The sequence below is a fragment of the Mixophyes fleayi genome, chromosome 5 (assembly GCF_038048845.1).
Source record: "Mixophyes fleayi isolate aMixFle1 chromosome 5, aMixFle1.hap1, whole genome shotgun sequence".
NCBI lineage: Eukaryota > Metazoa > Chordata > Amphibia > Anura > Limnodynastidae > Mixophyes > Mixophyes fleayi.
This window is the reverse complement of record NC_134406.1, coordinates 48,761,427-48,789,210: the sequence shown is the minus strand read 5'-3', so window position 1 is coordinate 48,789,210 and position 27,784 is coordinate 48,761,427. Positions and strand designations below refer to the sequence as shown.

The 27,784-nt window shown below is 40.2% G+C and overlaps 1 protein-coding gene across 5 annotated transcripts in view; it reads right to left on the bottom strand.

Annotated features, from left to right (window-relative positions):
- Positions 1-853: 853 nt before the first annotated feature.
- The window catches only part of PRKAG2 (protein kinase AMP-activated non-catalytic subunit gamma 2), a 257,853-nt gene continuing 230,922 nt past the window's right edge, over positions 854-27,784 (bottom strand). For all 5 annotated transcript variants that reach the window (XM_075212151.1, XM_075212152.1, XM_075212153.1 and 2 more), the window contains 9 exons: positions 24,784-24,842; positions 23,963-24,008; positions 23,534-23,588; positions 22,176-22,302; positions 9,144-9,309; positions 8,206-8,243; positions 6,835-6,981; positions 3,093-3,186; positions 854-2,292 (listed from right to left, as the gene is read on the bottom strand). In XM_075212151.1, the coding sequence (XP_075068252.1) occupies positions 2,261-2,292; positions 3,093-3,186; positions 6,835-6,981; positions 8,206-8,243; positions 9,144-9,309; positions 22,176-22,302; positions 23,534-23,588; positions 23,963-24,008; positions 24,784-24,842 (764 nt within the window). In that variant the 3' untranslated portion in view covers positions 854-2,260. The remainder of the gene's footprint in view (positions 2,293-3,092; positions 3,187-6,834; positions 6,982-8,205; positions 8,244-9,143; positions 9,310-22,175; positions 22,303-23,533; positions 23,589-23,962; positions 24,009-24,783; positions 24,843-27,784) is intronic.

The window sequence follows — 27,784 nt, the reverse complement described above, 5'->3', positions numbered from 1 at the left end:
CAGGTCCCCTTCTGCACATTACAGTTCCTGACAGTCGGTGTGTGTGCACCAGGAAAGAGTGCAGAGACTGGTACAGTGCAAGAGGAAGAAGCAGAGTCTCCCAGCTTTACATTTAGCATAAGGAGAGTCAGGAAGCGTAATGTACAGGAAGAGTGGACCAGTATGTGTCACATTCTTGCAATTGACATTCTGAGCACTGGAAACCGTAAAGTGCAGGAGGAAGTAGCAGGGCACTTCCCAGTGCTGCAATCAGCATACTGAGTCTCAGGAGTTTTAAAGTGCAGGAAGAGGGGGCAGCACGTGCCACAGTTTTGCAATCAGCATATGGACAACTATTACAGGTGTATCTCGTGGCAAAATGGGATTAAGGTGGTAGCAAAAAAAGGTTCATCCCCCTTCTCTTTCAAATAACTAAAATTCAACTTTTCTGCCAGTGTTCTAAATAAAGAAAATACAATATTGTATGGTTTTTTTCTTACAAAGTTGCATTACCACCCAATCTGGAACCCCCTTTAGGTTCACCACTTTAAAAGGGTCACAGAGGGAGAGGAGTGGATATGTGAGTGGAAGGAGCCACCAGCAGGTGAAATGTATGATTGTGGCTTCTGATTGGTCCTCCTGCTTGCACCACCCCTCCCCTGCCTCATACAGGTGTTAGGCTGGGGCTGTGACAAGCCAAGCAGCCCCAGGAACAGATGTACAGAGCATTCCCCAGGGGTCTGGAGAATAGTGCCCTTAAAAGGGAGAATTTTTGCATCCTACAAGGGAGAACTGCTTTAAGGTGCGATGTGTGTATATAATAGAATAGCAGTTTTGCTTGGGCTATATCATTTAAAATAATGCAAAATGAGAATACGATAGACAATGTATCTTTATTGCCCTGTAAAAGTGTGTGCACCTTTAATATTGCAGACAACACAACTTTACGTTTAAATGATCTGCAAGTTAAATAGTATTTACCTTCTCCACACTGACATTAAAAGAACTTGATACACTCCGCAAATCATGTGAAAATAATAAACAAAAAAAACAAAAACAAAAAACAGAAATCAAAAATCTTACAAATATGATTTTACAGCTTTTGTATATATAGTTTTGGTGGCACTTTGTTTCCTCACTACTTATTTACATTACAGTACAGAATATCAGTTTTTGTAGCAAGCTGCAACACAGTTCAAGGATAGCTTTTTTTAATTGAAGCCACATTTTATAAGCCATGATAAAACAATGGAAAGAAATATGCGTTCTTTTTTAAATAATCAACTGTTTATTGATATGGTGAAGTCATTCATTATTCACCAACTTTGTATATTTTTTAAATTTTAAAGTAAAAAATAAACATGTATTCTTGTTCAGTGTCTCGTACATCTGTGTTTTAAATTGGACGTTGAAGGTCATCATTGCCGAAAGGATGCAGTATATTGTGTCTACATAGAGCAATGAGGGAATTCTATTATTCGAACGTGTGAGATGTAGAATACAGCTATAGCCATCTGTGCTGTCAGACCAGTAAGGAAGATACCAAACACAGCTATGCAGCTTACTGCCAACCAATGATACACATTTCTCTAGCCCAGACAGGTCATGTTCCTTATGGTTGTACAGCTAATGTGAACAACGTTGTACTTTCTCGACTATGCAGCTCTTTGGGCCTATATCTTAAAACTTCTATTATCTTTAGGGATTGATAAATATACATCTAAAAGTCTAAGTTAGGATTGGTTACATATGAAAGTAACTGTAGCTGCTTTTGCTGCCAGAGTGGTCTTTACGTCTCTCGGACAGTATATGGTTTAAGTATCATGAAAACTGGTGCAATCCTGGAGACCAAAGACTTTCACATTCAATACGGTGTCTAACTTTCCAAACCCCGTCCACCACATACATGATTGTTTCCTGCATTATCTATAGCTTGCACTCCACCTAGGACCAGGCCTGTGCATAAACTTTCAACGTACCCAACAGTCAGGATGTATGAAAATAGGCCAAGATCTGTATTTTGATATGCCACACCAAAGAGGAAAAGATAACCAGATAAACCAATAAATATGCTTCATCACCACTGGATGTGTTCCCGCCTCAGTGGCATGGAGGAACGGCTACCAGGAAGACCCTGTGCCATTACTTCCATCATTTTACACCCAAATCAATCTTCTGCCCATCCATTGCATTCAGTGTTGCCCAGGCAAAAGTTTGACACACAAAAACCATCATTCAAGTTCTTCTAGAAAAAAAAAACGTGATAATAGATTCAGGTGGGTCAGTCTGCTTCACTTTCCTTCCTTTTGGCACCTGCAATAGAACAAAGTAATAAAAATGGGTGAACTTTAGGTCATATAAAAGGTGTGTTCTATCACTAGTATATGCTGTTAACATGCTCAGGTTGGATACACCTTGACATACAGGAACGGGACTTAATGGAGCTGAAATACTTTGTGTGGCTGTTAATATTCCAACACTCTGATTGGGTACAGGTTCTAGCCCTGTCTACTTCACCTCCTGCCCACCCGTGTGTAACTAGTAAGCATGAAAAGGTGATTGCACTGGCTATAGTTACGCCACTAGTTAGAAAACCTGTTCAGAGAGTACGGCCGCTACAGGGCCCGGAAGTGAGGGAGGCCCTGCAATGCAAAGTCCTGTTTGCTCTAGGCTGGGCCTTCATTGTGCATGTGCTGGCCCCTGCACATACTGAAAAGAACACAGCAGGGGCCTCAGGAGGGTTGTCCAGCATCACTCAGTCCTCCCTTAAATTTTGTAATTCCAGGTACCATGTTCGCCGCTGGATCTGACCCTAGTCAAATACAATAGCATTCACTTAAAACTACAAAGTGCCTTAGCACATGTTAAATAACACACTACAGAGGACCATATAAAGTGTTTTAATTTCTCATGTAATGCAGCTGATCAATTTTATAGAAACACCACGGAAGCATTAGCCACAGTGTACAAAACACTAATAAAACAGCAAATATGAAGTTAATTCCTTCAAGAAAAAACATAAATAAATCATTCAATTTGTTCTTACTTGAAAAGAATAAACATACATCTGTTCTACCTCCATGATGATAATAGTGAAACATTGTAAGACATACCTGCTGGAGACAGTACCAGTGCTTGCAAAATATCTGAGAGAGATATAATTCCAACAATGCTATGTGCTTCATTCACAACTACCAGTCTATGCACCTATAACAATAAGGAAAGTGGGAAAAAAGCAGTGAATACATTTCGCACAGTGATCACACAGGTAATCATGTAATTCTATTGGGGGTGGACGGTCAACCATAATGTTATTTAGTTATAGTATTGCACTAATGAAGATTACAACAGCAACCAAATAAATAGATGAAATATAACAGTGCTTATCCAGGAAACTGAAGATGACTTATTATAAACAGTACTGGAAGAGGTGAGTAATGTGATCAATATGAAACCTGTCTCCTGGGAAAAAGTCTTTTCACTGAGAGAGACCAGTGTAGACTGTTCATCTCAGTGACACGGAGTTACGTCAGAGGATCGCACTACAAAACAGCCTGTGCAATAAGCCCTCTCTAATGTCCATAGGCAAAAAACCAACAGGAACACATACATGCTATGTACCTTTCTACAGGAACACATACATGCTATGTACCTTTCTACAGGAGCACTAACGTTTGTACAGAAACTTTTGAAGTTTTACCTGTATTATATCTATCTATCTATCTATGAGGTTTTCCAGTGCTCCTTTATTATCCCTCCCCTTTCCCAAACAAGCAGTTCTGTGGGGGTCGCACAACATGTGCCATAGTCAGGGTCCCTGATACTTACACACCAGCAAAAGTCCGTCTCCCTTGAATGTATTTACAAAGCTATGAATGCTGGGGGAGGGCGGGATGTGTGTGTAAAGCATGTGGCAGAGGGGGGCGTGTGTGTGTAAAGCATGTGGTAGAGGGGGGCGTGTGTGTGTAAAGCATGTGGCAGAGGGGGGCGTGTGTGTGTAAAGCATGTAGCAGAGGGGGCGTGTGTGTGTAAAGCATGTGGCAGAGGGGGCGTGTGTGTGTGTGTGTAAAGCATGTGGCAGAGGGGGCGTGTGTGTGTGTGTGTAAAGCATGTGGCAGAGGGGGCGTGTGTGTGTGTGTGTAAAGCATAAGGCAGAGGGGGGCGTGTGTGTGTGTGTGTAAAGCATGTGGCAGAGGGGGGCGTGTGTGTGTGTAAAGCATGTGGCAGAGGGGGGCGTGTGTGTGTGTAAAGCATGTGGCAGAGGGGGGCGTGTGTGTGTGTAAAGCATGTGGCAGAGGGGGGCGTGTGTGTGTGTAAAGCATGTGGCAGAGGGGGGCGTGTGTGTGTGTAAAGCATGTGGCAGAGGGGGGCGTGTGTGTGTAAAGCATGTGGCAGAGGGTGTGTGTGTGTGTGTGTGTGTAAAGCATGTGGCAGACAGTGTGTGTATAAAGTGTTATGAATATTGTTTATGAATCATTTTACCATGGTGTTTTTAAATGTTAATGTAGTTTTATTTCAATAAAAGTATTTTCACACCACTGCCTCTATTATATCTAAATATAACAGACTTAGAACATCTGTATCTGGTACCATTCCTTGGTAATTTACCCAATCATAATAGACTTAATATAACATTTGATTATACAAGAACTAGTGTTGACCATCACAATATTAGTTGTTTAAAGTGAGGTGACAGGACCTTTAATTTAATGCTGGGGTGGTTTGGGGCTATCAATTGAATATTGGGCTGAGTTTGGGGAGGCGTGCTATTTATTAAATGCGAATATGAATTATTTAATGTAGGGAATGGTTGTGGAAAATGGTTATATTTATTAAACGAAAATGCTATTTAATTTATTGCTGTGGCTGTTTGCTTGAAGGGAAATAAGTTTATTTATTAAAAGTGAATACTGTTAATGTCAGGGCTGGAGGGGGTCCTAATTATAAAACGTGTGTGATCTATTGATTTAATGCCGGGGATGGTTGAAGTTTTCTAAATTTCATATACCCATTTTTTTTTTTTTTCACCAAAGAGCCTCCATGGATCCAGACAAGCAGCAACTGATCTAAGGACACCAGCAGCCACAAGTGGTAAAAGTGACAAAAACAGGTAGGAGAGGGTGGGGCTGTCCTGAATCTGGTGGGACAGTCCTGAATTTGGGTGACTTTTTCCCTTAGTCAGGATTTGGTCCGACTACAACAGTGGTCAGGGAACAGGGGTAAATTACCCCAAATGGGGTAAAAATGAAAATCCTGGGGGTAATGCTGCCGATTCACATGCTGTCAGTTGGATTGTAGACCCCTTTAAATGTGAAATTGCTGTTGTACCAGAAGAGCCCCAAGGGTTAGCAGAGACACCTCTTTTAGCTTCGATGCAAAGACGTATTGCATTTGAAAACAAAGCAGATCTGTCATATTTTTGGATGTCAACAGCTGCAAAGGCATTCAAACTTGCACATGAGGAGGCAGTCAAAAAGTTGCTGCCTTTTGCAACAACCTACTTTTGCAAGCAAGGATTTTCCACTCTAACGAACATAAAAACAAAGCAGAGAAATTGATTGAATGCTGAAGACTGTATCCAAATTGCTCTGACATCAAAATGTTCCAATATTGATGCTCTTGTATTAAAAATTAAGCAACATCATTTCTTCAAAACCTGAAGTTTTGAAGTTGAAGCTTTCAAAGAAATTTTGAATATATTCAATAAAAGTTTGAATTCCAATAATTAATAATATATGATTTCCTTCCTTTCAAATCGGGGGCAACGTCAGCGTATCTAAGTATATTTGGGGGTAAAAGGTAAAAAAGTTCCCTGACCCCTGGACTACAAGGACAGTTGGGAGGTATGTCCCGCTTCACACTGTACTGCTTGTAAAGGCAGAGCTTCATGCACCTAACAGTAGTGCACACAGCATTGCCTGTATAGTTGTCTAAAATGATAACCATGTTACATCATAGGGGCCCCCCTGTCTATAATCCCTTGTGCCCCCCAAGAGCCTTAATCCAGTTCTGGGCCAGTGTGTCAGATTGACACCTAGTGCTCTGCTCCTCCTACCAGTAGCACACCTCATAATATTTGTTTTAGGTTAACCCTAAAACAAATAATAACCCTATTAGAATATAGGGCGAAGCAAAAACAAGCCTTTTGCTGGCAAAAACTTCTGTTTTTTTTAAAGTAAAAGGGCTTTTAGCATTTTGATAAATCAGCACCTGTGTTCACTACTGTAATATCATCAACATTTATTTATACAGCGCCAGCAAATTCCGTAGCGCTTTACAATTGGGAACAAACATTAATAAGACAATACTGGGTGATACATACAGACAGAGAGGTAAGAGAAACCTGCTCACAAGCTCACAATCTAAACATTACTCTATAATCTATTGCTATAATGATATATACCCCATTATAATCAGCCAGGTATGCAAAAAAAGAAATATATAAATAAATAAAATGCAATATAAAGTGAGGTTTATTTTTTGTTGCATTATTTGTATTCATTATTTTAGATGTATCATTTAAAATAATAAAGCATTGATGGTTTAAGCAACACTAAAATAGCCTCTTTTTATATTGATAAATATATATGGTACCAAAAACCACCCTTTAAGAATGGGCTGCTACTTATGGCCCAGTGCTGTGTGCTTGCCCCCGGGCTAAAGTCTGCCAGCCAGCCCCTGTATACAGTCACGTTGGGTGCAGTTTAGCTGCATTGGTTATCACTTGAACACATTGCAATGTCTGCTCTCTACGCCACCTGGTGTCTAAAAGCAGTAACACAGGGGATGGGGAAGAAATACAAAGCAAATAGGCAAACGCAATCTTGTTTCTTCTATTAGGTGCAAACATCTTACCTCTGCTTTGACTATTCGATCCACAATAGTCTCCAGTGTTTCCAGCTTACTGCATTTTACTACACCTTCAAAATACTGTGAGCGGTGTTCCAGTGCCTGTGTCACGGTGATGTCTAAGTTATTATACGTTTTCTCAGCAGCAAGGTTCTGAAAATGAATTATGCATCTGTCAATTAAAAGTATGGTTTCAATTATAAGGCGGTAACAATAGAAGAGTGCCCACAATACAAAAACCAAGAAAACCAGGGAGCAGAACTACCAATACAGATACATATCAGTGATAGGAAAGTCTATGGCTGTATTTCTACTGAATTACTGTAAAAGTGAGGTATTGCTTCTTTCAGTTGGTTTTGTCAAGACACATAATAAAGTAAACTGAACCCCAACCTGGGGTCCTGAAATTAAGAACTTTATTTTTTTTTTATGCCCCTTTTACCCAAGCTGGCAGGATAAAAAAACATTTGGACAAATTTATATTTTCCAGCTACTCTGGAAAAAATAAAGTATTGAGCATAAGGTACAATTGGAAAGTGGTCATGTGAAATTGGCCACCCACCCATACAACCACTGCATAATGCATATAAAGGTGTAGAAAAATTGGAGGTCAACTGTTCTATTTTCACCTACTTTCAGTGCATTCAATTATTTGCCACTTCCACTAGGTAAAAGGAATGGCTGAGAAACCTGTGGCATATACATTTCAGTTCATGAAGTTCCTTCTTTTTTTTTTTTTTATAAACCCTGCTGGCACATTTCTGTTCCTTTGGCAGGGTAGCAAGTAACTTTAAATAGACAAGCTATTTCTGATACCACATGTTAATTTATACCAGAACTGCTTTCATACTAGCAAAACAAACAGTACAGATACCTGTATTGAGGATTAATATTGAGATATATTTACAGAATACAGGACATTCTGATTTTTGCTGCCATCAAGGGCATAGGTCAGTAGTAGAAACCATCTAAGCGCACAAATTTAAACCAATTTAAAATACAGGAATGTGTCAAGATCAAGCAGAGTTTTTTGTGGCTCGGATTCTCTACTCAACAATATGACCCACTTTACTGTTCAAGAGATTTTTGCCAAAGAGCCAGCTACCATTAGCCCTATGTGTTGGCTCCATGGTGTTCCTGCACTGCTACTGCATTACACCAAGTGTCCAGCAGAGGTCCTCAGTAGAAATGACTATTAGGGACTGGTATATCTCACAAATGGTATGTACTGGTGTACAGGAGAATTTTGGAAATTCCTTTTAGTATCCACTTCATAATCATGATTCTATTGAAAAGAATAAGGCAAACTAGTCCACATAGGCAGAAAGGGTATGCAAGGCAATTAACATGTATTACAGTTGTGGAAAAAATACTTACAATGACATCAAACTTGGAATAAATATCTACAACTTTTCCTAGAATGAAAATAAAAAGGAAAATATTGATATGTAACAATGTAGTGCTCAAGCGTTACAAATGAGTAAATTTCTTCTGCTTGATGGGGTTACGAAAAAGGTCATGTTTTGCATCACCATATAACTATTCACAGATGTCCCCCAAATTATATTTGAAATGCATTTATCCCTAAACAGGAGATGCCCGAAAAATGTTATGAAATTTAAAAGAAAAAAAAAAAAAAAAAAAATGCAGACAGCCGAGTGACCCACCCCAAGGTAGCCCACTCTGGGACCAGCATGGGGGGGGGCAGATGCCAGCCCCTATAAATGATGTGAAATTATACTCTGTTTAAGCCGACTGTATGGAAAGATATTCAATGCTTCATCTTCTTCTTGGTCAGTTATTGGTTAGGCCGATTGGATTGTAAGTTAAAGCTTGTACTGCTGGCTTTCATGATGGAGCCCGGTCTGTAATGATTTCTATTGCCAAACGGAGATCGCCGTTTCTCTAAGCTCCAGTCTGTTTTACACAGTGCGGCAGCATTTGGCCACAGCCGAACACTCTGGGCTGTTATTAAGCACAAGCCCACAACAGGAGGAGTGTCTATGACCACTCCGAGACTCACAAGAGTTACACAGTAGCGGTTCATATATCAGCACTAACCCCGCTAATGATATTTGTTACACTACATTCTATGCACTGGTAGGAAAGATCCATCTGTGCGACTGTATCAGGATTCACATTGAAATCGGCCTACATATAACTGGAAATATTAACAACAACTTGGGTCATTTTCTTTCAGACAACTGGAAAAAACTACTTCTTTTCTATCAACCAGTGTTTCTTTTTAAGATACAGGTTTTGCTGAATCTCATTTGCATACAGCAGCCAGAGGTTTTAAGCAGATGGCGTCTTACCTGACTCGTCCACAACCGGCAAAGCAGAAACTCGTCTTTCTACAAATATATTCAAAGCTTTGATAATGGGAGTGTGGGGATGAATGAAGGCAATGTTGTGGTATGTCCCAATCCCAAGTTCCTCTAAGTTTTTCTTCATGAAGGCAGGCTTTGGCATTTCACACACCTGAAACAAGAAACAATGTAGAAGAGTAAGGGGCTAAGACTGCATGCACAGACATTTTAATGAGAGTCTGACCCATCCTGGACACATGCTCTTATTACAGTGCCACATAACCTGTGGGCAGCTGCTTAAACCAGAGCCCACTTGGCCTTCTGCCATAGTAGTATAAACAGAGGATCTTTGCATTGCCCTCATTCTGTTCATTATACAGTATACACTAGTCTCCTGCTCAGAGCACAGGGAGTAATACATCACTGCTTTTTACGCTGCATTTATATTTAAAAACACAGGTTTTTTTGCACTCGCTGTAATAATATAATTACATATTTACATAACGTGAACTTTTCCCATTAAAAAACAAGTTGGATGTAGAATATCTGAACCATTTTTTTTTTAAACACATACAAAATAAGAAAGAAAACCTATTTATAAGACAAAGAAGTATGTAATTTCTGAGGTAAGTTTAATGTACGCACAAGGGGTTTTACACTAGTGTGTACAGTTCAGGCCAAAGTTTTAAAGGGCTTATCTATCAACAAATAAAACTATTCATGAAAAAAAGAACGCTTTAGGATGAAGCATTTTTTAATGATTTTAATCTGTTATCTTCATGCTGAGATAAAGGAACAGGTATTGCAGTGGACCAATTACTGCTGCCATACTTGTTAAAATAGGCTTATCAATGCAAAGACTTCACCGGGCGCGGGTTATTGCCGCCATTAACCCTTTGATGTATAGGGAGAAGTTCTACAACATCGATCAGGCTAAACGACCTGAGCACGTAGTTTCCTTAATCTATCACGAAAACATTTTCTCAGCAGGTTCACTCCAGTATTCTTTAGTGCAGGTTGGCTGTAATCGGTCTGTAATCTCAGCAGCTCAGGGTGATAGAATAGAAATTTTACAGTCACTTTATACATTCCATTTTATTTTTATGCAGTCCCGGAAAGTATTGTGGTTAGTTATTACTATTAATCTATCATTTCTATATTTTAGTACAAAGTTCCAGATCTCATGAACACTATAAAATCGAGGTTCTCCAGATTGTTACACAATTTGTAGGATTATTTTGTGACCGAATGATACACTTCTGCTTGTATCAAAAAATTGTACACCGCACTGAGTGAAGTCATAGATTCCCCATAATTTGTCTAGTAGTCCATCAGAATAATATAAATATAACTGATACGGGGTGGGGGCACCCACACATGGCTATTCACAGACAAGGAGAAAAGGAAAGAAAACGTGTGTACAAGGGGCCGTCCATGGTTTACAATTTTCCCACATTTAAACATGCATTTCTGCTTTACGGTTACACATTAAAAATATAAAAGATTTCTGTTCTTATCATCTGCAATCATATTACCTAGCAAAATATTAAAAAGCAAATAAAAGTCCAAAATATATCTATATCAAATGTTAAAATAGCAACTTGTGGCTGCCAAACTTTGTCACTACTCTGTATAAAATGTGATTAACTTGTAATCCTCATTTATTGCTTATTTGCCACGTCTTTCTTGACTGTCATATATAATTACATTCTTGACCATTCAATAAAGGTACTTTAAACCATGTGTGTGTCTGATGTTTTAATTTACAATAAATTATCCTGGATAATTCTCTTGTAGGGTTAAATCTGCCCAATTAGATTATCCATATATTACTTAAGGTTTTATTAATAAATATATAGTCCCAATGCTGCTCTATTGTACAGGCAACACGCTGTTGTCCTATAGCATTTGATTCACCTTTTAAGAGCAGACTAACACATACTTGCCGACTTTCTTCAGCTCCCTTCCGGGAGCCAGCCAGTGGAGGGGGGCATGACGGCCCAAATAGCGTCATTTTGGCCCCGTCCCCTGTGACGGCATGACGCAAAGGCGTCATTTGGCCCAAATGACGCGGGGCCAAACGCTGCGATTCCGTTTGGGATCCAATTCTGCCCACTTCACTAGGAAGTGGGGCACTTCCTAGTGAAGTGGGCAGAATTCGGGAGATTGCCACACTCGCCCGGGAGACTCTCGCAAAATGCAGGAGTCTCCCGGACATTCTGGGAGAGTTGGCAAGTATGGACTAACAGCAATAATCAGCTGCTTAAGTTGCTATATCCTAATACATATTACACTCATTACATTTCATTCCCCTTGGTATTCGTTCTCAAGGGACCAATGAGCTGCTCAGGGATTCACAGGATAGAAGCGATTCCTATCCGTGGTTTTTTTTTATTGCTCAGAAACACATACATACGAAGTTTAACACTCATTCATTCATTGTTAATATGAGCCATGTTATTCTGACAGACAGCAAGAGGGTCAAGTTATTAGATACTTTGTAAAGGAGTGGAGTAGCAAACATGGCGTTTCACTAATAGCTTTGTCAAGACCAACTGAAGGGTAGAGATTTCAGGCTTTTTATAGTGTTCGAACACGCTGCCTTCATTACTATTCACCCCAGCTTGGCGACGTTAGTTAGCAACTGTCCGCTGATTGGTTCATGTAGTAATACATATCACAAAGGCTCTATTTTCCTCTAGTGACGTTTCAGTTGGGGCGTGTTAGATAGACTGTCAATTCAGCCTATTAGAGGTCATATCCCGCCTCCCGAATGATTCTCATTGGATAAGACCCCACTGTTTACATTCTGGCTGCGTGTGTGTTTATACTAGAGATGCTCAGGCTCGGTTCCTCTGGAACTGAATACACCCGAACTTAGGGGATCTGAGTACCGAGCAGAGTCAGAATCGAAAACGAGGCAAAAAGTCATTGTGACGTCGTCGGATCTTGGATCCGCGAGTTATGGAATCTATAAATACCGCCCTCCAGGGCGATCTAGTGCTATTTGAGAGAGGGACACAGAGGTAGCAGAGTGTAGAGCAGTTGGGCAGGCAAAGTTATAGAATTGAAAGAGGAGGATGGTAGCAGTGTTAAAGAAAGTACAGTGACATTCAGGAGAGCTCCATAGCTCCAGTGTTAAATCTCATTGCAGAAAAATACAAATAATAGTGCTGTCAGGGTTGGTGTAATTCTGCAGTCAAATGCTACCGTGTTATATAGGTAACACAAAAAAGGTGAGCTGCGTTGCCAATTGTCATTGCTGAAATACAAATACTAGTCCTTGCAGGCTTTTCTTCTGAATTTGCAGTCAAAGTGTACAGTGTTATCAAAATGGATCCACAGCAGTACACGAAAAGCAGGAGCACCAAGCAGCTGCTGCCACCAGTCATGATGATAGTAATCCCTGTACGTCATCTGGTAAAGCCTATGTAAAAGTACAGTGTATTTAAGTCTGGCAAGCAAAAATGTAAAAAAAAAAAACCTTTACCTTGGTCAAGAAAAAAAGAGCTGGAATCCAGGCAAAGTTATCTGCAGAATTTTTTTTTTTTGCCAACATGCCATTATACACACGCAGTGTCAAAGAAAGAATGAGGCCTTCGCCTTTCTATGAGTGCGAGATCTAAAACGGTTACTGAGGCATATTCTTGTAAGGTCAGTCGTGTGCAAGCAAGACCTTGTCATTCGGACTCCAAAAGTGGTGTCCAAATACTTTTATGTGTAAAAGTCGAGCTGGAAGAAACCAGTTAGGCAGTTAGAGGAAAATGTATGTTCAGATTCAGAAATGACACCAATCCCTGAGGAGAGTCCATCCACAAGTGCTATGTTTGTGACCATTCTGATAGTGTACCCATAAAGAAGGCCCCTTTCAGCATTCTGCAGATGTGTGCCTGAACAGCCAGAGTGTAGCTGATGATACACCAATTAAGGATGCCACTTTGGAATTGCAACAGGATGAGGGGGATATTTGTGTAGCCGACGAGGGTGCTAATTAGGATATTGAGGCGGAGGATGACGACAACATCTGGCCAGAGTAGAGTTAATTAACAGCACTGTTACCTTAGGTGCCTTAAGGCCATTGTTTGTTTTGTGGGGACCCAAACAAACCAAGCACTTCAGCCACAAGGAGTGGCACTTTTGTGGCTGAAGTGCTTGGTTTGCTAAATTGTGCATGTCCTTTTTAAGATCCAACATAAGGCTGGGTGGGAGGGCCCAAGGACAATTCCATCTTGCACCACTTTTCTTTTCTGCCACTGCTTGTGCCAATGTGTCCTAGATGTGCTAGGAACTGCCGTGTGTTTGAGTCATTGCTCTGTCGCTTACCATCCAGCCAGGTCGCTGCAGTATTTTTCCGAAAGTGGATGAAAATAATATTGTGACCTGTGAGGTGGTCAAAATTGACTGCAAATGACTTGAAATGAGTTATTGAGGTTAAATAATAATGTAGAATAAAATAAAAAAGAGCAAACTTATGTGATTTTAGCATATTTTAGCAATTTTTCTAGTAAACAGACATATCATCATAAGACATTAATGATTAAGCGTATGTCCACAATATAGTGATGCTGTCATTCTCATAAGGTTAAATTATACTGTTCTATACACCGTAAAAATTTACCAAAAAAACGGTGCAAGGGTAAAGTGATTGTTTATAGTGGGTGCAAAAGATAACAATGCTATTAACCACAGTGAAGATAAATAGACCCAAAAAACACTGGCTGTATAACCTTATTCCACACTGCACTTAGCCGGAACAGTTAAACAGCATCACTTGAAATGAGGATCACATTAAGCAAACAAGTTGCATCAATCAGGAACAACACTGTTCTGCAAGTTCCGTTATGTGGATTCCTAGCGGTCTTTAGACTACAGCTCCCAGACTGCACTAGCAGTAAACAGCGTAGTAGCTGCAACTACCAGAGCTTGCTGGGAGATGTAGTTCAAAAGTAGCTGAAAAAAGCTACTTGTTGCTTAAGACTACTGTACTATATATGCTTTCTCTTTTCTCCATTTAGAACCAAGGCATTCGCCATTGCTTACAGTGTCAATTAACCAAAAGGAAACAGTATGGCAAATAATCACAGTAATAATCCAGCATCAGGTATGTGACCAAAGTATTAAACATAAGATAAAAAAACTGGGAAAGGCGATTCAATGACCTGCACCACTCATATTCACTAGATAAAATGAGCCGGCTTATTGAATTTTATCTCTAACGAAACATGTGACAAGATAACTGCTGTAACAGTCACATGACAATCTCCTTCACATATACCGTGTATTCTTATCCTAGTCACGTACAATTTCTATCTATAATGTTATCCATTAGATAAAAGTGACAAACTATGTTGGGAAAACTTCCAATCTTCGAATTTACTAAGAGGAGGAGTGTGTTGAGCACAGATGGTAGGACACAAGAAATTTGAGATGGTGGAGAAACAATGGGTTAGGAATGTTCAATGTTCTATGTTCTATGTTATGATCTAGGAATAGATTAAGGCTAGTAAAGGTATTTGGCTCCACATTAATACACAGACTACATATGGGACTCAGGTAAGGAAAACCCTGAAACCAACAAGCAATCATAAAAGCATAGAAAACTTTGTGGCTATATTACTTGAACCACTATTGGTTGCAGTGGCGGATCCAGGGGGGGGGCGATCGCTTCCCCCCTAGCAGGGGCTTGCTGCCAGCGGCTGCACATTATGTGCAGGTCCATTCAGCAGTGACAGGCAGGGCCAGCGTGCTGCCCGGCCGCTCTGATTGTGTTTTAAACACAATCAGAGCATCCGGGCAGCACGCTGTCCCTGCCTGTCACTGTTGAACGGACCTGCACATAGTATGCAGCCGCCGGCAGCCTGGGATGTCAAAAAGGGTAGCAGTATTCTCTAGATCCGCCCCTGATTGGTTGGTCAGGTAGCGCTGTCCTAATCACAAACGCTGGGGCCATAAACGAGACGATTAATCACCATACAATATTGTAGACGCAAAGTGCGTCCCTTTAAAGTGAGATGACAACGTACAAGAACAATATGTTCTGATGAAGCTCTTAAAGAAGCAAAACATGTTCTTCCTGTGACTGTATTAATACACTGAAAAGGGCAGAAGCACACCTGAAACAGCAAGCACATATATAGGCTAAAACAAGGATATCTGGAAATTCTGCAATATTTTAATCATAAGTGATTCTTTCAAAGTTTTGAAGCCCATATAGCACTTAAGGGTAACCTCTTCATATGGGCTCCAACTGCAACCGCGCAAAAACAGAACTGGTATTTCGACACATTCATTAAATAAAAAATTATTAATATTATTAATAATTAAAACTTTGATCAAGGAGGGACCATTAGGACTATGTCAGCTTTATCAGATGAGTAGGAGGAGGACAGCATGGAATGTGTGAATTTTTAAAAAATTGTAAAAGAAGGATGACCTGAAAAACATTTCAAAATATAAGAGAATAGTTGTTCACCACAGTAAACAGAAAACCAAAGAAATACAAGCACGGTTTTACTCTTGACGTATTCCCATGGTTAAAGGCTGAGAATAAGCGAGTAGGAGAGACAAGGATGGCGACAGGCACGACAGCCCCTCCCCCTTCATATCTTCACCCTTTGTAGCGCTGGTTCACGCCTCTGTTCTGCTATACAGTTTTGATTTTAATGAAAACTTGAGTGACAAAGATTGCCATGACCAATTTGAAAAGACAAGTGGAGGAGAGTTTTGAAAACACAGGAACATCAACTTTGGTATTAATGGGGGGGGGGGGGGGGGGGGGGGGTGAAGGAAGCTGGACTTTAAATTAAGGACAAGCTTGCTTTTTGTTTTTACCTCCCGTGCATTAGCCTGGCATGAAAGGTGAGGAGGCGCTATGAGCGCATTAGCCTAGGCAGACGGAGCCCTTAATCAGGACCTAGTTCTAATATGATATTTCTTGCTTGATAAGGAGAGGCAGCCTGCTCTCTTGGACTTGAAAGCCCGGGCCAAGATCAATGTCTTTGCCCTACACGGTCACTGTGCCACTCATTCTTCACTGCTCAGCAGCTCAAGGAGAGGAATTCCCTTATCTGTATGTTGTCTACAAGAGTATCAGACTTCTAACATAAGGAAAGAATCCCTCAGCATTGCTATTGTGTACCACCTTGCTAGACTCCTACATAACAAAACCATTCACCCATTCATTACTTTATAAAGGTCGGTAATGTTTACCGTGCAGATTCCAAGGCACGAGACTATGATTTTGTGTGGTAACTTGTAGATCAAGTGATGGAAACTAAGAGACATATATCAGTTTATAATAAGTAGCAAACCCATTCTATTGTAGTTTGTGTAAGATGCTTTGAAATATTGCTTAAAACAGTGACAGCTCGTTATTTCTTAACAAATGTCCATAAAAAAATAAATAAAACAAAACAAAAAATAATTTGATCAAAAAAATTCATAAACTAATTCAGATGCTGTGCGCACAGGCTAGGGGAGTGGGACGCCGTGGGATCACATCACCCATGTTGCTGACATTCAGCAGCATAACCGTACTAACCAGCTGAATATGATGGGGACTGTGGTTCTGGATTGATGTAGGTCTGGGACGAACTGCTGCGAAGTGCAGTTTCCGACTCAGCAGTCTGCCCTATGCCCTGATCCCAAATACACCCCCCCCCCCCCCCCCCCCCGTGTTCTACTCTCTAGGAATTACTTTCTCCACATTTTCTATTTTTGTTCCTTATAAAATGGATGTTTTTTAATGACTTGGCCGAGAGCATAGTCATATGTGAGACATGACAAATTGTTCACGGTCATGTGTGAGACATGGGCTCTGCTAAATTATCTAAGCATGAAATAAAGCAGATTGTGGTCAACATCTTTATACTACCGACTATAGAATGACTAATGCACATACCCAGTGGTGGAACTACTATTGATGCAGCGCATCAGGGCCCATGGAGATAATGGGACCCACTGAACGGCAGATTGAAAGGGCAGGGGTCACTGGTTCCCTCCTTCCTGCCTACCTGCACTGTGGCCCACTGTTCGCTAGTTCCGATTCTGCACACACAACACAACACTATTAGAGACGCTCAGGCTCGGTTCCCCGAGAACCGAACATATCCCAAATTAGCATTTTAGAGTACAGAGTCCTTTCGCATATTCTTCGAATTGAAAACAAGGCAAAACGTCATTGTTACGTCGTCGGATCTCGCAAGTTTTGGATTCTATAAGTACCGCCCTCCACAGTGATCCAGCGCCATTTCACAGAGGGACACAGAAGGGTTAGTTCTTGGCAGTCTCTAGTGCAGTTGGGCAGAATCATAGGTAGAAAAGAAAGAGGAGGGGTAGCAGTGTTCTTCAAAGTCTTCAGTGGCATTCAGGAGAGATCCATTGCCAATTGTCAGTGTGAAATAGAAATAGAGCTGGCAGTGTTCTTCAAAATCTGCAGTTACATTGTACTGTGCCACAGCTCACTCAGAAATAGGAGAGGTGGCAGTGTTTGATGCTGAAACAGAAATTTAAATAATAGGGCTGGCAGTGTTAATAACAGTCTCCAGTGACAATTTACTGTGCCGTAGCTCATACAGAAACAAGAGGGTTGGCAGTGTCCTTGTAACTCTCCAGTCTCAGTCATGATGATACTAATCTCTCTACCTCATGTGCTAAAGCCTATGTTCAAGTGCATAGTGGTTTTAAGTCAGGGAAACCAAAACGTAAACAAAAAACTTGTACCTTTTTAAAGAAAAAAACACCTCTCTAATAAAAGGTGAAAGTTTACTGTAGAAAAACATAAAATTGCCAACATGCCACTCAACCCAAAATATTACCAAGCATACCAGCATCAGCTAGCTCCCTTCTCTCAGCTAGATCTCAGCACCTGCAATCTACACTGTCAGCATATTCACACTCATCAGTGTGTACATCATCCTCTAACAATACCAATTCATCCCCGCTGGAATCCACCATCACAGAAGTCTGTGTACTTTGATGTAATTGCTAGTAATGGCCTTCCTCATGGAATTTGTAGTTCATTTTACGAAAGAGCAGTCATGATTTTTGGGCAACTCTTTTAGACCAGACCAAATGTCAAAATGTTGTACAGAATCCTCTGTATCAACACTTGGTGTCTTGGGAAAGCGAATTTCCTAGCAGCAATTTCCAGAGAAACTGAAGGAGGAGATGTCATTGTGTCATGTACCACTTGAGCTGTCAGCTTGCTGACCAGGAGCTCATTGCATCTCTTGAGATCTGTGTCAGTTGGAAAGAAAGAAGACATAGCTCTTAAACCTAGGATCAAGCACAGTTGCCAAAATGTAATGATCCGATTTCAAGATGTTGTTAACTTGGATCCTGGCGAAGTGAATAAAGTACTTAATCTACAAGTCCAACATAATTAGCGGAATTGCTTTGTTTCATTTCCTCCTTCAATTTCTCTTGCCGCTTTTCAAAAAGTCTAATTAGGGGAATCACTTGACTCAAGCTAACAGTGTCTGCACTCTCTTGACAGGTGACTACTTTGAGTGCTTTCAGCACCTTGCACAACACGAAAAGTATTCTCCACTGAGCTGGACTAAAGTACATTCCCCTTAAATTCTATTATTCCTGCAGCTGCTGCATTTTCCTACATGATGTTGCAGTATCCTGTAAATGACCCTAAATATTTCGGGACACAGACAGCATCTCCTGCATGTCATTGTAATTTTTTAAAAAGTTCTGTACCACCAAGTTGATTATGTGTGCAAAACAGGGAATGTGATGGAATTCTCCCTGCTGTAATGCTCTAATAATATTGGTGGCGTTATCAGATATCACATATCCTCAGGAGAGTCCAAGCAGGATAAGCTATGCTGCAATGACATCTCTTAGTTTTTCAAACAGGTTGTCAGCGGTAATACTTCTGATCTGTGCCTTGTCTCGTCTCTGATAACCACTTCTCACTCCTGCCTTCAAGACTTTTCTTGTGCTGCTCCCACCTTATGGAATTCCCTAACACGCTCAATCAGACTTTCCCACAGCCTTCAAATCTTTAGATGCTCTTTGAAAACCCATCTCTTTTTTAGAGGTGACCTTATCCTCGATAACACTATTCACACTAATGCACCCTCACAACTATCCCAATCTCCACTCTGAGCCACACTCGCTCCTCTTGTTTCAACTGTGCCCTCTTCCCTTTAGAATGTAAGCTCTCTAATGAGCAGGGTCCTCCATACCCTTTGTTTTCATGTCTCCATTCATTTGGTCTGCCTTGTACGTATGTCCTGTGTTATGTATGTCCTTGTCTTCCTTACTGCACGGCGCTGTGGAGCACTGTGGTGCCGTACAAATTTACGATAATAATAATAATAATAATAATAAATAATAATAATAATGCCTCTTAGTGAAGCAGATGATACAGAGTAGCCCGCCTCTGAAAAAATGTGACGTACTTGGGTACATGCTGCTGCTGTTCCTGCTGGTGAAGGCGAATCACCAACCCAGTGGGCTGTCACAGTCATATAATCTTTAGATTGCCCAGTTCCGCTTATCCACATATCTGTGGTTAAGTGTACAGTGGGTAGAATGGCATTTTGTAGCCCAATAATTACATTTTTACAAACCTTCTGGTAGAGGTGAGGAATAGCTTTTCTAGTAAAATGGTGTTGTGATGGAATTTGGTAACAGAGACACAAGACCTCAAGTAACTATCTAAAACCAGCTGCATTAATAGTGGATATTGGACGCAGATCTAATACTAGCATAGTCGCCATGGCTTTTGTGATCCGCTTTGCGACTGGGCGACAGCTTTCATACTTGCTTCCTCTTGCAAAGGATTAACAGTCAATTGTTGTAAACTACTAGTAGTCTTCTTCTTGGGCTGCTTCTGGGTTGAAGATCCACCCCCAACAGCAGGAACAGCAGCAGTGGTCCTAACGCTCAGGGATTTTCCTGAGGAGTCCTGGATAGCGGAGGAGTCATCTCGCCTTAGAAACTTGGATGCTGGACTAACTCTGATCACTTGTGAGGATATTGACAATGAAGGTGTTGGGGGTGTAGATTGCAGGTGCTGGGATCTAGCTAAGAGAAGGGAGGTAGCTGATGCTGGACTGCTTGCTGTTATTTTTTAGCATAAGTTTCTGATTTTCACAAAAGCTTTCCCTGAACTCGCTTCAAATGGCCGTAACATGGATGAGGTTCCTAGATGGTTAAGGTCTCTACCTGTACTGACTGTGGCTTTACAATGCTACAAATGGCTAGACAACTGTTGTCAGGAATTGTGTAAAAATAATTCCACACATAAGAGGTGGATTTTTTGGTCTTATGCCCAGGCATGACAATGGCCTTCTTCATATCACTGGCAAGAACTGCTTCCACTGGTGCATGACTTGCCAAGTAGAGTTCATTAACAGCACTGTTTGCTAAGGTGCCTTAAGCCCATTGTTAGCTTGTTTTGTGGGGGCCCAAACAATCCAAGCACTTCAGCCAAAAAAGTGGCACTGCACTGTAAACTGTACATGTCCTTTTCAATATCTTACATAAAAGGGTGGGAGGGAGGGCCCAAGGACAATTCCTTCTTGCACCATTTTTCTTTTCTGCCACTGATGCATGGCAATGTTTCCTAGATGTGCTATGAACTGCCGTGTGTTTGTTTCATTACTCTGTCACTTAGCATCCAGCCAGGTCGCTGCAGTCTTTCTTTGAAAGTGTATGAAAATAATATTGAGACCTGTTAGGTGGTCAAAACTGACTGCAAATGACTTGAAATTAGTGTTATTGAGGTTAATAATAAGCAAAATTATGTTATTTTAGCAAAAATAAAATAAAATAGGGATTATAGAAATAAAATAGGGATCCAATACCAAAACCCGAAGTTAATCCAGATCCAAAACCAAAACCAGAACACGGGGGTCAGTGAACATCTCTAAACACTATATATTTTATCAACTAAATAAACTATTATTATTACTTTGAAATTCAAAATTTGTCATCAGTTTTTGAAATATCCCAAATATACTGAAGTACATTTAGTATATGGAGTACACAATATATAGCCCTGTCCCTTGTGGCCAAGTGTTCGATAGGTTGCTATTTACTATATATTTATATAAATATCTATAAAATCGCCCAACCCCTGGTGGGCAAGTGTTCGATATAGGTGGTCAGTGTACAGTATGTAGCCCAGTTCCTGGTGACCAACCAGAATCCTGGGTTTTGTGCGTACACATAGTACCCCTATAACTGGGGGAGGCATATGCACACTGTCCGCCTGCCTCCCCTGTTTTGGCCCAATCAGACTGTAAGCTGTCATACTTAAAGCCTTTAAAAAGTTATTACAGATTTCTGGCTCCCTGATGCTCCCCTGACACCAATAACAGATTATATAAAGTGCTATCCTATTATTACACATTATAATACAATCTACACTATGACATGCTATCACAATAATACCACAAGAGTTGGCAGAAGATGGGGTACTCCCAGTAGCTGCCAGCATGACATTTTACAGCTAAGAGCTACGCAGCTTACACACAATTATTGAACAATGCTGGACATTATCAGTATGCTAGTCACTTGTATGAAAATAGAACATTGGTTAGAGAAAAGTTATATTAAGTGTAGAGCTATTTGATTACATATTCCAGCTTATAACCATATCATTTTTCATTATATTGCAGATCTACAGAATGTGCTTATAAATATTTGCAATAGGCAATAGCTACCATCAAAGGAAGGGGGAATTCATGTTCTGCGGCTCAAATGTCATTGCTTCAGCTGTCAATCATTAGGAATAGAAATGAACCCAATCAGGTGTCAGGTAAAGGATGTAGACTTGGAGCAAAAAGAGGGTTACAATGACTGTCTATGAGAAAGTGTTTCTTTGAGCAGGACTGTATTCCCAAGACGCTTAGAGTCATGCATGTTACATTGCAGACTTATTTCCAGCTGAGCTGTAGTTATGTGTCTAGACGAATGACGTTAAAGGCCACGATTCCAGATTTATTTATTTTTTTGTACATAGTTTCAACTTATATATAGACAATCGCAAAAAGGCAACATGTTTATCTTACTTACAAACAGCTGAAGAAACTTGAGGATTCGCTTGTGGGTAAGTATATAAAGTGCATTCCCACTGACTGGGTCGATTACCGGCAATCTGTGGATTTTGTTTTTGATCAGTGAGTACACTGCATCGTATAGACTGTAGAAAACAAAACAGTGTTACACAATTATACAAGATCGTCACAACCATGCTCAAAAAACAAACAGCATCATTGTCACACTGGTGTGAAACTTTGGTGAATGGTACACTGTACTATGTAATCGTTTTATGGGCCAGAAAAAAACCCCAACATACACTTGTATAATTTACACTATCCTCCGTGTTAAAAACTGTGCACAAGTAAATAAGAGGTAATGTCTGGAAAGTTCAGAATTGGATTAACAATAAGGAAACAGTATAACACTGTATTTGTGGCTGTGTTTTCTAAAGAACAATTTTGAACCCCAGTAAATCACAAGGTAGGTATATGTAAATAAAAATAATAATAAAAAAAAAAAAAATTATGAAAGAGGAACTTTACTTAATCAATGGGTAAACCTGGACAGTCAGGATTTGGGATTGCTTGCCTAGTTTTAATACAGAATCTATGGAGACCACAATCGTTTTAGCTTAATCATACTGGCTATAACTATTTCTGATTTTGGAGCATGGCTGCATGAAAAAAAAATAAAAAGTAATTTTAACTAATAGTGTGTTTCTCATATTTTCTCTTTGGGTTACACCAGGTGTGATAACACGGAATGGGCATCGTACAGTACGTCTACATGCAGAAGCCAGAACTCTTCATATCTGTCCAGATCGGTCTTCATGTTCCAGTGATCTTGGAAGTCAGACCAAGTAAACAGCGTTTCACAACGCCAGTGATCCAGTGTCCCAAACACGTAATGTTCTGAAGATGGCATTAACCATGCACAGGTCAATAATGTATTTTGCTGGGTCTAATTATACCATTGGTTCCTACTGAAGGAAATTGTATAAACCATAACCTAGCATGAAGGATCGCTGTACTGCCTCCAGTTAATGAACAATTCGTTCAGAACACAACACTGCAGAACTTACACACATCAAAAGATCCCTTATACCAGGGTTTCCCAAACCCAGTCCTCAGGGCTCCCTAACAGTGCAGGTTTTCTGGATCACATGTGACATAATTAGGACCACCTGTGGATCTGTTACACTGTGTCAGTCAGTAATGAATACACCTGTGCTCCAGCAAGGAGATATGGAAAACCTGCACTGTTAGGGAGCCCTGAGGACTGGGTTTGGGAAACCCTGCCTTATACACTTATGCTTTATAAAATATACTTGTTACACCATTCTTTCAAAACACAATTGTGAGGACTAAAAATCTGTTAGGCTATATCCGTACCTTGCATCTGGAGTTATGTTCACCAAGGGCTTGAATGTTTCTTGCAAATACAATTCTACAAAGACAAACCAACGTTAAAAATATTAGCACACAACCTGGATTATTACTGTCCAGTTATTCTGTATTTTAGTTTTTAATGTTGCATCCCCTCTATGTCAGAAAACAAATATAAAACAATGTGTACTTCAGATATAATATACTTTATTGGACTTTTATTTGCAACAATTATAATTGAATAATAAATGAAATGCAAAATGTTTTAAATTGATTTGATTGCCTATCAGTTTTTATATCCAATTAATTCACACTCATGACTAGATACATTAAAGGCTCAATCTTCCACCTAAGCACCCCAACAAGCTGTGTGAGTTAAGGGATTCTGCTCATGATCTGTTAAAACCTGCACTTATGATAAAGAAACTAACTTACCCCTCCACGTCTCTATCTTGTGTTCCTCTAACTCATAGATCTGTACCTGTAACGAGAAATAAATAGGGGGAGGTTACAAATGACAAAATAAATTACAAAGGACTGTGGTATTAAAGTACCTGTAAACTTACAAATACAAGTTAGCTTATCACAACTGAAGATATTTAGGATAAGTAGTGATTGGGAGGGAGATATTTTCCTGCACACAGCAGACTTCCTGTACAGTAATCTTATTTAGGAACACTGCAGTCAGCCTCTCCTCCAACTGAAATGGCTGATCACGTACAATAGTTTGCACTGCGCAACACAAATGTACAATGTGAAATATCTTACGTTCTATGTAAAGTTTCAATACCTTGACAGATCTGTAAATTGTATTAATTTATTTATGTTTAGGGACTTCTATAAAACTACTGCACATCCCCGGTTGTTGTAAAATCCAGTATTGACAGTTACTTCACAGTTCAGAATACAGGTCTAGCTGTAATGTACAATCGCACTTATTTTTACAAGACTCTAAAACAGGCAACCATATGGTTTTGTGTGAAAAAAGTGGTAACATTGTCTCCTTGTGATGCTGGTGTTCCTAATAAATGTGGGTTACGCACAGGAATACATCTCCATCTGCGCCAAGATGCAAAAATGAGGTTTTGTGCTGTGGCACAAGGTATTTAATTGTAGATTATTTGTACCTAGCTCCACAAGGCTATTAGTTACAAAACTAGTGGACATAACATGGGTCTAGTCAGAGGTCAGGGGCTCTGCCCAAATTCTGTGTGTGGATTTCCTTGGGTAAGTTGCTCTTGAATGAAGGTACTCACCATTGGAGACTTGTAGTATCGATGCAATATATTTATGAAGTCTGTAATTGTTAACATACCTAAAGAAAAAGAAGAGTGAATTGATTAAATCAACTGGGCTTTGTGATTCAATAAGGACTACGCAGCTCAATGTCAACATCCATTGTTGTTCTAGCCAATCAGCAGCTCTACAGCTTGTTTTTATCTTCTGACTCATAGGAGCCAAATAAAAACAGCACGTGGAATCAAACATGACAGGGAGGGTGTAATATATTATATATTATATATATATAAAAAAAAAAATCAATGAAATAAAACAACCTATAAACATCATAGTCCATTAGTAGTCTGGAATTAAATTAAGATTAAGATTAAAATAAAAATCAAGAGAAAGAAACTCTTAGTGCAGTGGATCCCAAACTTTCTCAGTTCGAGGCACCCTTAGGGTCTCCCTAATTTTTTCAAGACACCCTTAAGCCAAAATATTTACCAAGAAGTCCCCTGCCTTGCTTACGGCCTTGGCCGAGGCACCCCTGTCAGATCAATTTGGCACCCCAGGGAGCCACGGCACACAGTTTGGGAACCACTGCCTTAGTGACAGAACTACCATGGGTGCAGGGGGTGTGGTGGCTGCTACAGGACCCGGAGTAGAATGGAAACACTCGAGGGCCCATCTCTGCTCCTGTGAGCAGCACATGCTCAGAAGAACCCAGGCACATTGCTCAGCCCCTACCCAAGTTTTGCTATGTGGCCTGGCTATGCCTGGTTTTGTCCCTGCCCTTCATTGTATTTTTCTGTGCCTTCCAAAAGCCGTTCTTTATTCTCCTCAGCCAGGTTCATTTTCTGCTATATACATAGTTTTAATATAATTCTTTATTTCATGATTATCTGCCTTTATGTGATGAGCCGATTCATTAGAAACAAAGAACAAAAGCTTCACGTTTCTATATAAAAAAAAAAGTTTTATTGTTACATTCACTAAATAACTTTTACTTACTAGTATAAGGTAGAAAAAATGTGACACGTTATATAATAGAATATAAACATTCATACAGACATAGTAGCCACATTCTCATGCCTCCTTTTCTATAGAATATCCTCCTAACTGTACAATTTTGACAATTATGTACTTTCAATGATGGAATTTATAGGGCCCATAGTAATATCATCTAATAGAGAGACAACTCCAATCCAGGCTGAATGATCACTAAGGAGGTCAGCAACGCACTGTACAGCTCTGTCAGTGAAGCAGTTACAGTGCATGTTTAGACCTGCTACACCATCAGTGAGAGGTGACTCAATGGTTCTCACTCTATGTAGTGTGGAGGGATTAGATGGTGACTGGGTCTCTGTAAATGAGTTATTAATACGGCAGTCTTTTATCAAGATCTTTTTCCAAGAACCTCTCCACCACAACATTCCAGATCGCAGCAGAACTGTATTTAACTCAGTCTCCATGGCAGCGGTTTACACTCCCAGTAGATGTTCAGTAGCACATGAAATTAGCAGCTTGTTCGCTGGAAGTGTTAAGTTCCTTACAGTTCAACTACACTGCAAATTTTCTTTACACCTCATGTTTAAAACAAATGTGTGGATTTTAAGAGCATTTCCATTTTGGAATAACCTGAACGATAGGTTTAGTGATTTTATGACAAGCTGGATATATGACGTTTGTGGTGTAAACCACTTCTCTATACGAAACAATCTTCCAAATATTTAGAACATTAAGATGCTCCGATTGGCTAGAGGTTTGTCCTGTCTCCCACTTCAAATCGGAGCACAGGTAAAGAGTGGAATTGCCCTATCACCATTCTAACGCTCCAATTGGCTACTAGTTTTTGCAACCCTACCCACTATACACACTGCCACCAAGGTGTCCCGTTGTGAAGAGTGATTGCAGTAGATGTACTGACAGCAGTCAAACCTTCTCCCTAGCCTGTTTTCCCCAGTCTTCAATGGTTCTTCACACAGTTCCTATCAAAAAGTCAGCAGAGTAGGAGATAAAAAAAAATCACATTCAAACGCTATTTTAGTTGACCTTTAAACATCCTTTGCACTGGTCTAAGCAAATCATTATAATGAGTAATAACACAGAGGTGGCCACTGTTCTATAATAAAAATACATAGTCCTAGGACAGTGTTGGCACTCCAGGTGTTGTGAAACTACAAGTCACAGAATGCTTTGCTAATATATAGCAGCTTATTGCTGGAAGGGTATGCTGGGACTTGTAGTTTCACAACACCTGGCGTGTCACAGTTTAGCCAACACTGTCCTAGGAGGTCATTGTGGAAGAGGATCAGTGCAAAATCCTGTTTGGTGAAGTTACCTTAGTGTATGCTGGTACACCTAGATGTTTGCCATAGTATATGGGTTTGCAAAAGAGCAGACATTGGCTGGAGGCCATACAGCTGCGCCTAGTTTTGCAGGAGTGCAAAATGTGAGATTATTAAAAAGGGACAGAGAGGTGGAGGGTGCACAACCATTTTCCCCACTGCAAAAACACTTGATTCTTGCAACAGCCCATAGCAGACGCCCTATACATTTAAAAGGGAAACATGTCGCACCTTCCAGCTGTACTTCAGCACAGATAAGTTTTCTAAGTGCGCTTTGAGCAATGTAAAATGACGCTTCACATGTAATAAAGACAGTCCCAGCTTCAGTTTACTCCTGATTAATTTAAGTGTAACCCAGCAGGGTTTTCAAAGAGAAAGAAAAAAGAAAGACAGAGTTTAATTTAATGAAAGTGTTGGTTCCAAAGTGGTAGGAGGTAGAGCTCTGATGTGATGTCTTCTCTACTGCACTGTACACCTAGATTTTCCCATCTCTTCAGGACACTTCTAACTCTATGCTTAGGCATCTCCAAAGGCGGTAAAAGTAGGAGGGCACCTTAAAGTGCGCTGGGCGAACACAGCACAGGTGCAACACAAAAACGATTTTTGGGGCTCATCCAATGCACATCATAAATAAGGCCTTTTGGAGCAAATACACAGATATTACGACCATCTCATATAACTGGTTTTA